This window comes from Saccopteryx leptura, chromosome 1, assembly GCF_036850995.1.
Source record: "Saccopteryx leptura isolate mSacLep1 chromosome 1, mSacLep1_pri_phased_curated, whole genome shotgun sequence".
NCBI lineage: Eukaryota > Metazoa > Chordata > Mammalia > Chiroptera > Emballonuridae > Saccopteryx > Saccopteryx leptura.
The window spans coordinates 150331420-150347831 of NC_089503.1; the positions used below are offsets into that span (position 1 = coordinate 150331420).

The following is a 16412-nucleotide window of genomic DNA, read 5'->3' on the forward strand; positions in this document are numbered from 1 at the left end:
CTCGGGTAGATTTGTTTGTTTTAGTAGTTTATATGTAACGTCAGATGTAGAAGACAGTTTCTATAAAGTGATTTATGTTTGATGTAATGTTATACACAATACTTTGTAATTTGATGATGAGGATAAAGAATTTGTATGATACAACATTTTAAATCAGTGACTTTATTTTTACAATTTGAGGTCCATATTCCTTTTTTAAAAAAATACATTCTCTACTCTTTCTTCAGCTAATCAAAAAAGATGCATCATTGAGAAAACTAGATTTTTATGTTTTTGGTTAATTTGGGAGAGGGGTTAAGGATCCACTTTTTATTTCACACTGAATATTTTCCCTCCATTTTTGGCTTTATGTAGGTTTACCTTTTCCCTCTGCAGTTTCTTGTACATTCACTTTTATACATTTTACATTTCTAAGGAAGATGAAAGCTTAAATTTATATGCGACACTATCATAGTAACAAAAAAGCTAAATCCGTATATTGCAATGACTGAGTATACTTTTTCGAGAGTTTAAAATGTATATAGTTTGGGAATAGAAAACATTTCTGTGTTTAAGAGGTTATTTTACGTTGACTATGAGTAGTTGCTTTTCTTAGGTCTTTATTATTCTACAATACAGCCTTTTTGTAAAAATGTTTAGCCTTACATAATATATTGAATAGTATAGCTAATTTTAAATTTTATTTATTTATTTATTTATGACCAACTTACAAAACTCCTAAGGAGACACAGTGTTATTTACAGTGACCTAAACTGCACAGTGACAAGCTGGGAATGGATATATGTGAGAAAGGCTTATTAATCTCTTTGTATATAAATACTTTTATAAACTGTGAGAAACAGATCCCTCAAAGCAACGTGGGTGGAGGACGTGAACAGAAAGGGGTCAGTGAAAGAAAAAATTTGCCAAAAAATTGTAAAAAAACAAACAAAAAAAAAGATACAGCATTCTTAAGAAATGAAACAAGTTGGCCCTGGCCGGTTGGTTCAGCAGTAGAGCATTGGCCTGGCGTGCGGGGGACCCGGGTTCGATTCCCGGCCAGGGCACATAGGAGAAGCGCCCATTTGCTTCTCCACCCCCCACCCCCCCGCCCTCCTTCCTCTCTGTCTCTCTCTTCCTCTCCCGCAGCCAAGGCTCCATTGGAGCAAAGATGGCCCGGGCGCTGGGGATGGCTCCTTGGCCTCTGCCCCAGGCACTAGAGTGGCTCTGGTCATGGCAGAGCGACGCCCCGGAGGGGCAGAGCATCGCCCCCTGGTGGGCAGAGCATCGCCCCTGGTGGGCGTGCCGGGTGGATCCCGGTCGGGCGCATGTGGGAGTTTATCTGACTGTCTCTCCCCGTTTCCAGCTTCAGGAAAAAAAAAAAAAAAAAAAAAAAAAAAGAAATGAAACAAGTTCATTTTAGAACCACACTGAGGGCTGTTTAGCCTGGTGCCCTGGCGCGAGGTGAACTTCTCCAGCCCGTCCTGGTGGAGAATGAGAACTCGCACACGCTAAGTAGGCCGGGGGATGCATTCACATCAGGAGGAAGACATCGTTGGGTCTAGAAATCATACTGTAAGCAGTTTATCCCATGGAAATAATCATTTCATGCAGAGGTTAGTTATAAGGTTTTTCATTTCAGAATTATTTTTTCTAGCCTAAGATTGGAAGTAAATTCGTTCCGCTGTTGGGGACTGTTTAGGATTTACCCCAGTGATGAAATACTATGATACCTGTTTTATTATTTCTGCTGATATTTACTGACCTGGAAAGACTTCTGTAACATAGTAAGTGGGGGTGGGAAGGAGAAGAGTAATGAGGTGGTTCTGTCTAAATAGTGGGGTTTTTAGTAAAGGAGAGTGTTTTCACTTTGTTGCTTTACATTTTTCCTCCTCCCATGAATATGCACTGTTTTTCAAATAAGGAAGTCTTTAAAATTTTAAATGCCTAGTAGAAATTATCCCATTTTCATTCTGATAAATGTGAAGCATAACTAACTGTCTTAGCTACACTACCCACTTTCACGTCATTGTTCCAGAGCTAACTGTCCTAGGTGTGGGCTTAGTTTTGTCTGTCTCCAAGAATGTGCCAAGAGAAAAGATTTAGGTAGCGCTCTTTTTATTTATTTATTTATTTTAGGTAGCGCTCTTTTGAGAATGCACAATAAGTCAAAGTCAAGACTTGAGTGACCCCATGTGTCTGACTTGTCTTTAGGAGTGTGAGCAGTCTGTGGACACGAGGCCCTGTGGGTACTCATACTGCTTCCTGGCAGAAGATTTGTGTGCAGATGGCAATGTGCTATGATCCAGTTTTGTTGCTGACCACCTGAGTTAGTGTCAGAATCCACAGGTTCAAGGTCATGGTCTGCAACAAGACTGCCCTCACTTTGTCAGCTGCAAGTTTGAGGGTTCCTAGGCCATCCGCACTCTGACCAAATGGTTATAAACCAGGGGCTTCTCATGAGCCCTTCCCCACAAGACTGCCCTCACTTCATAGGCTCACCACAAGTTTGGGGGATTCTTGCTAAGACGGGGCTATGCAGGTCCAGCAAGGACAGGCCCAGCAAGGTCAAGGTTGGAGCCCACTTGAGGAGAGGACTCAAGAGGTTTAACTAAAGTTTGGTCACAGAGAGTCTGTGTCACTATTTCGTTAATGATGAATTTTATTGTAAGTATATATTGTATATTAAGCTGTTAGCTCATGATAGAGGAACTCTATGTAAACCTGTCTTAATGTGCAAAAAACCTTTACCCTAAGTTTATTCAAACATATGAGTTACTTGAAATCCTATTCTGTCTTGTTGTTGAAGTTCTTGTCTATTAAAGTCCCCCTCACACCTGACCAGGCGGTGGCGCAGTGGATAGAGCATCAGACTGGGATGCGGAAGACCCAGGTTTGAGACCCTGAGATCACCAGCTTAAGCACGGGTTCATCTGGTTTGAGCAAAGCTCATCAGCTTGGACCCAATGTTGCCGGCTCGAGCAAGGGGTTACTTGGTCTGCTGAAGGCCCATGGTCAAGGCACATATGAGAAAGCAATCAATGAACAACTAAGGTGTTGCAACAAGAAACTGATGATTGATGCTTCTCATCTCTCTCTGTTCCTGTCTGTCTGTCCCTATCTGACTCTTTCTCTCTGTCTCTGTTAAAAAAAAAAAGTCCCTCACTCTAGGATGTGCCTTGTTCCAGGTTTCGTTTCCATGTCAACATATATAGTTGCTATGCTGCCTTTTCCACATCTCACCCCAGCAGGCAAAAGGCAGTAAGCTCCGCTGGGGTGGGGACAGGACGTCCCGTCCGCTCCCCACTGTGTCCTTAATGCCTGCCACTGTGCTTTGTATGGAACAGGTGTTCAGTGAGCCTCGGAGAAAATTTAATGGGAAACTACTACATGTGAAGTGGAAATCATTATGGAACAGGTATCCAGCAAAGGATCTGTATCCAGAAAATACAGCGAACTCGTGAAATGTGACAGGAAGAAAAACAGACTACGCTTGCTTCGGCAGCACACGTACAAAAATTAGAACAATGAAGAGCAGATTAGCACGGCCCCTGAGTGAGGATGATGCACAAGTTCTTGAAGTGTTTCATATATGTATGTGTGTGTGTGTATAAGGTCTACTGGAAAGTTCTGTCCGTTTCTATCACAAGTTTAGACACGTAAGTACATGTTTATTTGGTGCGTGTGTGCCTCTCTATTTTTATCACTTAATGTATATATACTAACGTAGCAAATTAACTAAAACAAAGTTGATTCACATTAGTCTTATGTGTGAAGTGATAGTGTACCCATGGCTACTGATAAAGTTCATTTACGCCACTGTAATTTTTACGAATTTCAACAAGGAAGAAATGCTACAGAAGCATGTCTGTCGCATCCACCATATTCCCTGGACTTAGCACCCTCCGACTATCACTTGTTTTTGTCCTTATAAAATTTTTTGAAGGGCAAAAAATTCAAAAATAAAGAAGGTATCAAACAAGCACTGGTTCAATTTTTGCATCAAAAGATAAAACATTTTTAAAAATGGGATATACAAATTGCCCTCACGCTGGCAAGAAATCATTAATAATAATGACAATTATATTATTTAATAAAGTTTATTGACGGTAAGAAAAATTTGTATTTTGTTTTATTCCAAAAACGGACAGAACTTTTTGGTAGACCATATATATATACAGCTAGTGCTCGACTTACGGCCATGATTGGTTCTGACAGATCGGTCGTAACATGATTTGGTTGTAAGTTGAGTAGGCTATATGTACAGTACTGTGAACTGATGTTATAAAAATCTTTAAGTCATATTTTATCATAATTTTATTTCATTATTATATATCATAATTTTCTTTGTTCATTTTATGCCATTTGTATCATCTCTACACCATTTTGTTTCTTATTTTTACATTCGTCAGGTTTAAGTAAGACACTGCATTACCAGTACAACTGGTTTAATATTTGCAAAGACAATTTCCTCTTGGTAGACATCTTGGGAGGGATTTGATGAAAAATATCCAAGACACAAAACACAAATTTCTGTACCGAATCTGGGATAACAGTTGAAATGGTGCATGTGGAGATGGTAGTGCTGCCGGAGCTGGTCCGCACTGTCGTATACCCAGCTGGGCAACGCTTGCGCTGCCAGACGCAGAGCAGTCGTGGCTAGCGATTGTGGTCGTAAAGTTGAATGGTCGTAAGTTGCATAAGTCGTAAGTCGATCAGTATTTGTGTGTGTGTGTGTATGTATTTTTTTTAAGACAAAAGAAAGAAGGAAAACAACCCAGTCAAAAAGTGGGGGAAAGATCTGGACAGACACCTCACCAAAGAAGATATACAGATGGCAGATAAACATATGAAAAGATGTCTAATATCAGATTTTTTTAGGCAGCTGTAAATTAAAACAGTGATGAGTTATTACACACTTCTTTGGCTAAAATCCAGAACCCTGACAACAACAAGTGCTTACAAGGATGTGGAGCAACAGAGGCTCCCGCTCAGTGCTGTGGAAATGCAGGATGGTGCAGTCACTTTGGAAGACAGTTTGGCAGTTTATTTCAAAACAAAACATAGTCACACCATACGATCCAGCAGTCATGTTCCTAGGTATTTACCCAAATGAGTTGAAAACTGATTTACACACAAAAACCAGCACATGGATGTTTCTAACAACTTTCTTTATAACTGCCAAAACCTGGAAGCAACTGAGATGTCCTTCAGTAGCTGAGTGAATAAACGATGGTACATCCATCCATACAATGCAATATTATTTACCACTAAAAAGAAATGAGCCGTCCAGCTGTAAAAAGACATAGAAGACCCTTAAATGTAGCTTGCTGAGTGAAAGAAGCCAGTGTGAATGGCTTCATACTGTGTGGTTCCAACTCTGCAATGCTCTGGAGAAGGCTGCGCTGTGGAGGCCGTGGAAAGACTGGTGGTTATCACGGGTGAGAGGGAGGGTGGATGGGGAGTGAGTAGTTGGGTGACAGGATTTTCAGGGCATTGGAGCAAAGCTGTGTGATACTGTGATGGTGGATGCAGGGTATGACGTATCTGCCAGAACTCATAGAGCTATGGGATACAAAGAATGAGTTCTGATGTGAGCCATGGAGTTTAGTTAACAATGTGTGACTGTTGGTTCCTCAGTTATAACAAATACATCATACTGGTGAGAGATGTTTATAATAGGGATCATTCAGGGTTGAGGGTGTAGAGATGGATGGATAGGCAGATGGACAGAGTGTACATTTTACTTTCTGCTCAACATATATATATATATATACATACCTAAAACTGCTCTAAAAAATAAAATGTGTTCCTTTTTAAAAATTTTAAAAAAAATTTGCTCACAAAATCTGGTGAGATGTCAATGCTCTTTGGTTAAATAATGTTAGTGATGATTGCGACAAATGCTTATCCCTCACAGTTAGTGACCATTTATATATTCATTGCTAGGAATTGGATGACCTGATAGCATATAAAAAGTAAAGTTCCAGGGTTGTGATTCATATTATTTATTTACTCGTGAGCTCAATTTATAAGAGTATTTGTTTTGACTTGAGATCATTGGTTCCTACTGAAGGACAGAAGTGCAAAACTGGTTGACAGTTTAATACAAAGAATAAACTTCTAATTTGTAAGGCAACCTAGCAAAGACTTAAGTTCGGGAAACACAATGGTACTTCCAAATTCAGTCCCGGTTTTCAGTTTTTATAATGAGAAACAACAAACAAGGAACTAGAGTCTTGTGGCCCTTACTCATGGCCCTGTGTTAAGAAAATACACGTGGAGGACGTATTTAGCGCATCTTATGTAAGGGGCCATCACTGTTTAAGGTTTTACTGTGCACTAGGCTCCTGATACATTGAAAATTTTTTGGCTCTCTGAAAAACAACTGGTTGAACTTAGAAGCATCTTTTAATAGTGAAGGTTCATCTAAATACAGGTTCTTGGATCATTATCCAAAATTCTTGGAGCCAGAAGGCTTTGGAATTTTGAATGGTGATACCATTTATTTATATATCTTGTGTAATGCCCTCAGGAGAGTCTAGGACAGCCCCTCATAATGAAGGTATTAATGTCTACACAGTCAGGACAAGTGAAAGTAAGTGGGTGTGTAAGGCCTAGGGCTGCTCCTTTGTTCATGGTCACTTTTGCCATTTGATGGGTTCAGGTTGGATTTGACACCAAATGTTATGAAAGAACTATTAGGATTTTGAGAGCTTTGGGTCTTAGAATAAGAGATCACAGGCCTTGGAATGAAAGTTGATTGAAAATTCTTTAATTTTTTATCCATGGTATGTGGTTACTTTACACAAATACTTGAAAATCCCCAACTTAGTTTTTGTTGAGGAGCAAGCCCTGTGGGTCGAGGCATGAGCTGAGGTCTGCTTGTGTGAAGCTCATTTATGGTCGAGAGCCGTTAAAACCAGCATGTGCGGTGCCGTGCAGGGATATGAATGAACACTTCCTTGCTCAGGGTGACTGAGGTGGGGGCGAAACGAGTCCTGGAGAGCAGCCACAGAGGAGCTTTGCACTTCCCCACAGCTGTGTGTAGCTTGGGGCGCTCGTCTGGCTCCGGAAAATCACTTAAATCTTCTGAGGGAGCCAGGTTCCTTTGGGCTCCATCTTTAAATTAGAATGTTAAGTAGTTCGCCATTCTTCTCAGTTATCTCCTAGCTTTCATATGTAGAACGAGAATGAAGTAATCTTAAACCTGGCAGTTTCCTTACTGCCAGGTCATGAGCCAATGTTCCCAGCGTGATAGATGTGGGACGCAGTATGACCGCAGAAAGAAACAGTCTGTGTGTCTGCCTCTGTTCCCGGGCTGGGAGTGGGCAGCACTGGCTCAGAGCGCCAGGCTCAGAGCTCCGGGGTGGGGCCGCCTTGCTGCCTCTGTGGCTGGAGTGGGTCGCAGCAGATGACTTTTTAATCAGGTGACCTCCTGCCAGAAGTCTGGGCTGGGAGGGCTGGGTAGGGGTGGGGAGATCCAGTTTGGGATCCTGTTTTATCCGGGGGGCTTATAAGCAGAGGTCATGGGAAGGGCAGGAAGAGTCAGGGGAAGGATCTAGCGGTTCCCTAATTTTCTCAGTGGAAAACTTGGGAGTTTTGAAGCATTAGTGGCCCAATCATGTGTTCAGTTAAATATGCCCATGTGTTCAATCAGATATATATGTATATATGTTTAATTTTTCCATTGATTTGAGAGAGCGAGAAAGGAAGGAGGAAAGACAGAAGGGAAAAGAGGAAAGAGAGAGAAGCATCAACTCTCTGTTCTACTTAGTTCAATTTAGTTGTGCACTCATTGGTTGCTTCTCATATGTGCCCTGACCAGGGAATTGAACCGCGACCTCAGAGCACTGGGACAACACTCTTATTTGCTGAGCAACCCGGGCAGGGCCAGTCAGATACATTCTTAAACTTGGGTGTTTATCTGTTAGGTCAGTATACCTAAAAGTATCATTTTGGAGGATATCAGAACTTGAGAGGAGAAAGTAAGATTTCTGTGCAATTAGCTTATCTGTAGCTTGGGGGAACACATCCTTGTGTAATTTTACCGGCAGATTAGTTTCTGGAGTGGAGACTCGCTGTTTAGTGGGCCCTGTAAGGAAGTCGCTGGGCAGGGAGAGGGAAAGAGCCCCGAATTTTGTTTACCCTAGAATTCTGCTTATTCTCTTTGAAAGTATGATAACCTGGTTGGCCCTTGTTTGCTTTAGAATTTTTGTGTATGTGGTAGATGAAAGGCTACATTTCTCTGTGGTTTGTGGTCTATTGTGTAGGAAGCGTGACCATTACAGATTCCTTCTCTGGTCAGGACACCTCTCGGAGGTTGTAGATGTTTCTCTCTTCCCTACCAAGAGGCTGAGTGGGGGTTTAAGCCCACCACCGCGGCCTTGCTCTGTTGTTCCTGTTCCTTTGGACAGTCCCTCCTGTCTTCAGGGTGGAGTATTCCCTGGTGGAGGAGGGTACGTCCTGTTAGCTCTTTGGTTTTCTTCTGTCCGCTCTGAATGTGCGTCTGGGTGGTGGAGATTTACATCGGGGAGGGTGATCGGAGATCCAGTCACCAAAGCCTGCTGGGGCGCTTGCCTGTCTGGTTGACTTCATCTGCTGTGGAAGAATTTCTGAATTCTGATCTAGACTCCTTCAGATTGAAACTTTGAGAATCTGTTTCTTGGTTCCACTCCTGAAATTCAGTGTGACCTTGTATAACTCTCTTAGTCTGCCCTGGTGTGTTCTCTAGCAGTGAAAGGGTGTTTCTCGGTTCTCGGGAGGCTACGAGGGGAGGGCATGTTTCATTGGTGCCGCTGCACGCCTGTCCCTAAGTCTGTGCTTGTCCTTACGCAGAGCTGGCTGGTTGAACTCCACCTACAGCAAACCACGTTGGTGTCATGCTTTGAAGAAAGGCACGGCACTTATTCACCCAAGTGGGAGTGAAGTGCTTTGCTTGCATTTCTTTCCCTGATGGTCTCCTTGTCTGTCTTTGTTACTCAGCTAGGGCTTTCTATCTTCTCTGTGGATCTGAGGTCAACTCAAGAAGAATGCTTGGCGGCTTACAGTACTTGGTATAGTTTAGAAGTTGATCCTCCCCCTCTCCAAATATAATACGAAGTTCTCAGTTCCCTTTTCTACTTTAAAGTCCTGTTCTTTGTCTATCTCGGGCGTTGACCTCCCATGGCTGTGTCCTACTTGATGGGCTTTCTAATAACTTCCTAATGCACCACCATAGGCTGAGTGTTCAGTGTTCAGTTCTCTCTCTGCCCGCTTATTGGAAATGGCTCCTGGTAAGATCCAGCAGTCTCCCGGTTTTTAAACCCGATGGGTCTTCATTGTGTGTGGTCAGCAGCAGTTAAAAAACATTTAAACACTTTTGATTTTGAAATAATGGTAGACTCACACAAAAGTCACAGAAATAGTTCCAAGTTCCCAGGTGCCCTTAACCCAGCTTCCCCCAACAACAGCGTCTTATGTAACTGTGGTAAAAGTATCGGTACTATTAACTGAAATTTAGACCTTACTCAGATTTCACCAAATGTTTTGCATGCAGCCTTTTTGGTGTGTGCGTGTAAGTCTATGAAATCTGTTATGTGTTGATTTGTGTGACCATCACCACGATCAGGATTCAGAACTGTTCATCACCCTTGACAGACTGTCTCATTTTTCTTTATAGTCACACTGTCCCCAAACCCAGACCCTCAGCAACCACCAGTTACTCTCCATCACTGTAATTTTGTCACGTATATTATATGAATGGATTCACACGGTATATATCCTTTTGAAATTGGCCTTTTTCAAAAACTGATTTATGCCCTTGAGAGCTGTCCAGGTTGTTGCATATATCAGCAGTTGGTTAACTTTTTTATTGTTGAGTAGTAGTATTTCCCTACATGGATGTAACATAGTTTGTTCATTTGTCTGTTGAGGTGAATCTTGATTACTTGCAGTTTTTGACCGCTGCAAGTGAAGCTTATGAAAAGTGCCCACATGTTTTGGGGTGAATGTCAGTTCTCATGTTCCTAGGGCAGGTACTCAGTAGCGAGGTGCTGGGTCTGTTGTTAAGTGTGTATTGGGATTTGTGAGAAACTGGCAGATGGTCTTCCAGAGTGGCCGCGCCGTCCTGCTCTCAGCGGCTGAGTAGTGGGACCCGCTGTTCTGCGTCTTCCCAGCACAGGTGTTTCACTCCCGCCGTTCTGTTAGGTCCGTAGTGATGTCTCAGTAGGGCCTTCGCGTGCTTTTCTCTGGTGGCTGCTGATGGTCACTTGATGTTCTTCTGCTTGCTTTCTGATTTTTCTGTTTTACTGTGGAGTTTAGAAAGATCTTCATCTATTCTAGATATATACATACAATCTTTTGTTGAATATGTGATGTGCAAGTATATTTTTTCCAGTCTTTTCATTCTCTTAAAAGTATCTTTAGAGCATAGGTTTTTAATTTTGATGAATCAATTTTTTGTTTATTTGTTTGTTTTACTAGATGAGAAACTTTTTGCTCAAAGAGGTCACTTGCCCTGGGTTCCTACATCTAGTAAATAACGAGGTTGGGTTTGAAACAGGGATGAATTGAGTTCATTGATATATTTTAAAAAAATTTTTAAGCCTTATTTATTCATTTTAGAAGAGAGAGAGAGAGAGAGAAAGAGAGAAAGAGGAGAGGAGCAGGAAGCATCAACTCCCATATGTGCCTTGACCAGGCAAGTCCAGGGTTTCGAACCAGTGACCTCAGCATTCCAGGTCGACTCTTTATCCACTGTGCCACCACAGGTCGGGCTATTTTTCTCTTTTATAGATAGTACATTAGATATTATGCCTAACTCTGTTACAAAGACTCTATCTCTATGATCCATTTTGTGTTAAGTTTTGTATAAAGTCTGAGGTTCATGTTGAGGTTTATTTGAACGTGCATGTGTATGGATGACCCATTGTTACAACATCATGTGCTGAAAAGTTCTCCTTTCTCCATTGCATTGTTCGTACTACTCCATCGGTGACTGTGGCTTTTCTTCCTCATGTCGCACACTGTCCTGATGACTGTAGCATCTGTGGATGGCATGGTCAAGTCTAGCTAGAGAAGCTTAAAATTGAGTGGTGTAAAAATCAACTGTAGCGACATTTTCCCCAAAATTCAGGGAGTGGGACTCCTCCAACTTGATTTTTTTCCCCCAAAACTGTTTTAGCTGTCTAATTTCCTTGCTTTTTCCACATAAATTTTAGAAGGAATGTGTCCACAAACTGTCTGGCTGGCATTTCTATAAGAACTATATAAAGTTGTACATAGGTTTGGAGAGAATTGACTTTGTTCAGTCTTTCAGCCCATGTCTTTCTTTAGGTCTTTGGTTTTCAGCATACAGATCCTGTACGTATTTTGTGAGGTTTATACCTAAGGATTTCAAAGGTTTGAACTACTATAAATGGTATTGTGCTTTTAATGTAGGTTTCCAGGTGTTCATTGCTGCTATATAGAGCAGTGCCCAGAGTTTCATCCTCTTGTAAATATAAGCAGAAGGAACAGAAATAAGGCATTGGCATATTCTTTTTACTGTCTTTTTTTTTTTTTTTTTTTTTTTACAGAGACAATGCCAGAGAGAAGGATAGGGACAGACAGACAGGAACAGAGAGATGAGAAGCATCAATCATTAGTTTTTTGTTGTGCATTGCGACACCTTAGTTGTTCATTAATTGCTTTCTCATATGTGCCTTGACCGTGGGCCTTCAGCAGACCGAGGAATCCCTTGCTTGAGCCAGCGACCTTGGGCTCAAGCTGGTGAGCTTTTTGCTCAAACCAGATGAGCCCACGCTCAAGCTGGCGACTTCGGGGGTCTTGAACCTGGGTCCTCAGCATCCCAGTCCGATGCTCTATCCACTGCGCCACCTCCTGGTCAGGCTCTTTTTATTGTCTTATTAGTATGATTATATTTTAGGTATTCACTAGTATCTTTTGACAACATGTATTTTCAAAATTGACTCTTTCATACTTGGAATTTTCCCCGGTGGTAAATAAACAAAAGGAGATTTTCAAATGAAAATATATATATACCTAACAGATAATACACCTAACAGAAAAGGTAGATTAACTATACACACATCTCACATAGCTATTTAGCTGAGAGGTGTAGTCTTAGGTAGCAGAAATAATATGTGGACCCGTATTCTATAGGTGAGCCTGTACCTTTGGACTCCTTAGCTTTCTAGTCTCCATCTTCACCCCCGCCTTGTCCAGGCATCAGGAGAGGAATGTGATCTCTCGGGCATTTCACAGAGGACGGGGAGCTTTTGTCTTCCTTTGAGGTACGGTAAAGACCTCTGGACAATTCTTGAGGGTCCTGGCGTCCTGTGTCAGAGCTGCTCGGTTTCTTGCCTACGCTGTCAGCCCCGAGTCGGCGTGTTCCTAGTGGTTTGCTGCGGTGGGCTCTGGAGATGCATGCCTCCCTCTCCTGGCACCTGCTGTGTTGTAGAGCCACGTGATGAAATACTGTTGTGTAGTCAACAGGGACAGAATATCAATCTGTGCTCCACCATGGATATGCATCTTGTAACACTCTTGTGGAGGCATTTGTGTAGTTTCCACTATCAGAAGAGTCCCTTTCACATGTAAGAAAGTTTTTAGCCATGGTTTCTCGGGTTTGCTGGGCACCCCATCACCGGTCTGATTAAGAAGACACTTGTTAGCATTTATGTGACAGTATCAAGACGCTGAGCATTTGTGCAATAAGAAGTTAAGATGTTGTGTGACCGTGTTCTGACTTTGTGTTTTCTGACATGTGGTGAAGGATGAAGTGTTCTTGTGGAATTAGTCTGTGGAGGCGATGAGTTACCATATCACGTGCTCTCTCTTGATTTGTTATAAATGTTCACTGGTAGAAGGTAGAGGGCTGTAATTACTTGTGGGTAAGAGCTCACTATGCAGAGAATCTGGTTCTTAGTGGGCTAATGCAACTGGCCACGTGGGCACACTGAAAAGCAGGATGTGGGAACGTACAGTGGCGAAGCCACTTTGAACAACAGCTTGGCAGTTTCTCAAAAAGTTCAACATATGACTCAGTTACTCCACTCCTAGGTCTCTTTGCCTTAGAAATGAAAGGATGTATTCGCACAGACACTTGTATGTGAATGTCTGTAGTGTCCTTAGTCATAGACAAACATTGGGAACAGCCCTCCTGCCCATTAGTTGGTGAGTGGAGAGACTGAGTGTTGTACGCACACACACAGTAGGCGCTGTTCAGTGATGGACAGCAAAAATGCATGCTGCCGCAGGGGTGGGCCTCAGAAACATGCTAAGGGACAAAGCCATTTGCAAAACAGTGTGTGTAGTATGGTTCCATTTATGTGAAATCTTTTTCTTTCCATTGATCTGAGAGAGAGAGAAGCATCAGCTCACTGTTACACTTAGTTCCATTTAGTTGTGCGTTCATGGTTGCTTCTTATATGTGCCCTGACTGGGGATTGAACTCACAACCTTGGCGATCAGGGACAAAGCTCTGTCCACTGAACCACCCTGTCAGTGACTGAGAACTACTGGTTTTTTGAGTATCTCTGCTTAGAGCCTTAGCTCCCCCCTCTGTACCTCCAGTGCCCGACTCTGTGCCCCCCCACAGCTCCCCTCTGTGCCCCCCAGGTCCCTCCTCTGTGCCCCCCCAGGTTGCTCTTCTGTGCCCCCTCAGCTCCCCCTTCTGTGTCCCCAGGTCCCCCCTTTTTGGCCCCAACTCCCCCTCTGTGCCCCCGGCTCCCCCCCTGTGCCCCATTGTGCCCTCTAGCTCCCCCTCTGTGTCCCCACAACCCCCCTCTGTGCCTCCCCACTCCCCCCATGCCCCACCCCCGGCTCCCCCCTCTGTGTCCTCCCGGCTCCCCTTCTGTGTCCCCCCCCCCCCCCCCCCCCCCGCTCCCTGTACCCATTTGTCCTGCTGTACGTGTGTGCCGGGCATGACTCAACTTTGCATTCCTAGTCACGTCCAGCCAACTTCCTTGTGCAGTGGATTCACTCAGTATTTGCCCACTTGAATGTTTCTATTTTATAAAATGAACTAATTATGTGGTACTTGTGTGTGATTTTATTTCATTTTTCCCTTCTATCGTAAAAAACACCCACAAACATTTTTTCCTAAATCTAAGAATAATTTATAACATAGTTTCCGTGGTCAAAGGAGAAAAATCCCAACTTAATTGATGCCTGGTTAAAACATTTTTCAATGTATTTGGGCCTAGGAATATGAAATTTTTTTCTGAGAACAAGAACATAAACCTGTTGAGTTTTAGACATTAATAAAGTGGCTTTAACTTCTGTAATAAATATTCTTTGGAAAATGAAAACAGTTCAGAAATAGGCAGTGTGGACACTGAAAGTTCCCAGCGTTACGTGCAGAGTTCTTAAAGGTGAAGTGACTGTGTGTCGGGGTTCTCTGTGAATAGAGAACAGGTCTCAGGGGGGCTGCTGGGTGGGCTGAGCGTTGGGCACGACTGAGACTACCACTGAGGGTCCATGTCCTCGAGCGCTGTCAGCAGGAGGTCTGTGCTGCCCCAGCGTGCGGGCTGAGGGCCTGGGCACCTCGCTCATCTGAGCGCAGGCAGTGGGTGAGTCAGAGCACGGCCAGCATTCAGGGATGAGAAGTGGTGTAAAGTCAGTTAGCAGAGTCAGCTCAGGTTGGAGTTTTCTTTTTTTTTTAAGGGAAGTCTTTTTTTTTTAATTTTTTATTTATTCATTTTAGAGAGGAGAGAGAGAGAGAGAGAGAGAGAGAGAGAGAGAGAGAGAGAGAGAGGAGAGACAGAGAGAGAGAAGGGGGGAGGAGCTGGAAGCATCAACTCCCATATGTGCCTTGACCAGGCAAGCCCAGGGTTTCGAACCGGCGACCTCAGCATTTCCAGGTTGACGCTTTATCCACTGTGCCACCACAGGTCAGGCCCATGGAGTTTTCTTAACGAGGAGCATCTGGGAGACTTGTAATGAGCTCAGCCACTGTTGGCCATTGGCTGACACAGAGGAAGAAGCTGGCTCGGGCGTTCAGGGTCTTGGCGGAAACCAGCAGATAGTAAAGGCGATGATGGTGTGCATCTCTTTTTTGCTTGGCCCTTGCAGACTGGGCAGAGGGGACGTCTGTGGAGGGCGCACTTTGGCAGAGTGGCGGAGGCGTGGTCTCCAGGGCTGACTGAGTCAGCGAGACCGTCAGTGGTCATCGGGACCCAGCGCTGCACGGAAGGGATGCTTGTGAGCAGTGTGTCAGCCAAGTGGTTCTGTGTGTTGTGCTGGGGGATGGTTGCTGGAGAAAAGCCTTGGTGCTGGGGTGCATCTTGAGCCCGGCCTCGTGCGGAGGTTCTGCGGACCCTCTGTTGTGCAGAACGGCACTGCCCAGTGTGCTGCAGAGTTCGTGGGTGTGCCACGGTCAGTGAAGTAGAGAACTGATTCTTCAGGTTCATATTTAAACACAAGTGAGAGGTTGAGGAGCTAAGTGTGAGACATGAGCTTCAGGGAAGATTTGCTGATGGAAACAGCCATCGTGTAGGTGCTTCTGGGCCTCGACACCACTGTCCGTCTGTCGTGAGAAGCTTGGTTTGCACATAGGCGGTGGATGTGCTGCAGACAGCCCAGAAGACGGTGCAGAAGGCTTCGTGCAGGGCTTGGAGCGCTGGCCACAGACCACAACCCGTCTGAGTTCATAGGGACGTAGGGACCAGATGGGCAATCACAGTGCTGTTTTCCTTATGGGAACGATGTCTGGGACAAATGGGGTTGGAAAGAGTGCTGAAAACCCTGTGAGGACATTACAAGAGCGTGAGAAGGGTTTTTTTATTACTTTCTAAAATCTGCATAGTGGGCAGAAGCAAAGGGAAGAACTCAGTGTTGGTTCAGATGGTTAACAGAGGACTTGGAAGCATCATTTCCTGTAGAAGAGAGAGCTTCGCCCTGCTCTGCAGTCTAACTTCTGCTGCCTGCCTTGCTGCATTTTCTTTCCCTGTGTGCCTTTACATATTGTCACGGCAACTGCATTTGTAAACACAGCCTCTAAGGTGATGACTGCCATTGATTGGTTTTGACATGTCGTTTTTAATGACATTTTCATTTATTCCCTTTGCTAGCTGGATTGCCTTTTGCAATTCTTACTTCAAGGCATGCCCCCTTCCAGCGAGGATTGTTCTGTAATGATGAGTCCATCAAGTACCCTTACAAAGAAGACACCATCCCTTATGCGTTATTAGGTGGAATAATCATTCCATTCAGTATTATCGTTGTAAGTGAAACCCACTTTTTCCAAATTTATCAATTTTATTCCGTTGGCTTATTTTTTGTGTTAATCTGTTAATGATTGAATGCAATGTATGTTTTTTTAACCATTAATTGAAGGTGTTGTTTCATTAAGATAATTGCAGCTATTTTAGGTGGAGTCCAAAAGAATAACAATGTATAATTGAAGTACTAACTGAATGTGTATGTTTTATGTTACTGTTATTTTTAGA

At 43.4% G+C, this 16412-nt stretch overlaps 1 protein-coding gene and 1 non-coding gene across 4 annotated transcripts in view; both read left to right on the plus strand.

Moving 5' to 3' along the window:
• PLPP1 (phospholipid phosphatase 1) overlaps window positions 1-16412 on the plus strand; it is a 62725-nt gene that overhangs the window by 37511 nt on the left and 8802 nt on the right. The window contains exon 2 of one of the 3 annotated variants that reach the window (XM_066377692.1): window positions 16035-16186. The exons of the other annotated variants lie outside the window; for them this stretch is intronic. Within the exon in view, the coding sequence (XP_066233789.1) occupies window positions 16035-16186 (152 nt within the window). The remainder of the gene's footprint in view (window positions 1-16034; window positions 16187-16412) is intronic. 3 annotated transcript variants of the gene reach the window in all.
• Window positions 3473-3575, plus strand: LOC136390313 (U6 spliceosomal RNA). The gene has a single exon (XR_010748725.1). It is a non-coding gene; the product is annotated as a U6 spliceosomal RNA (small nuclear RNA).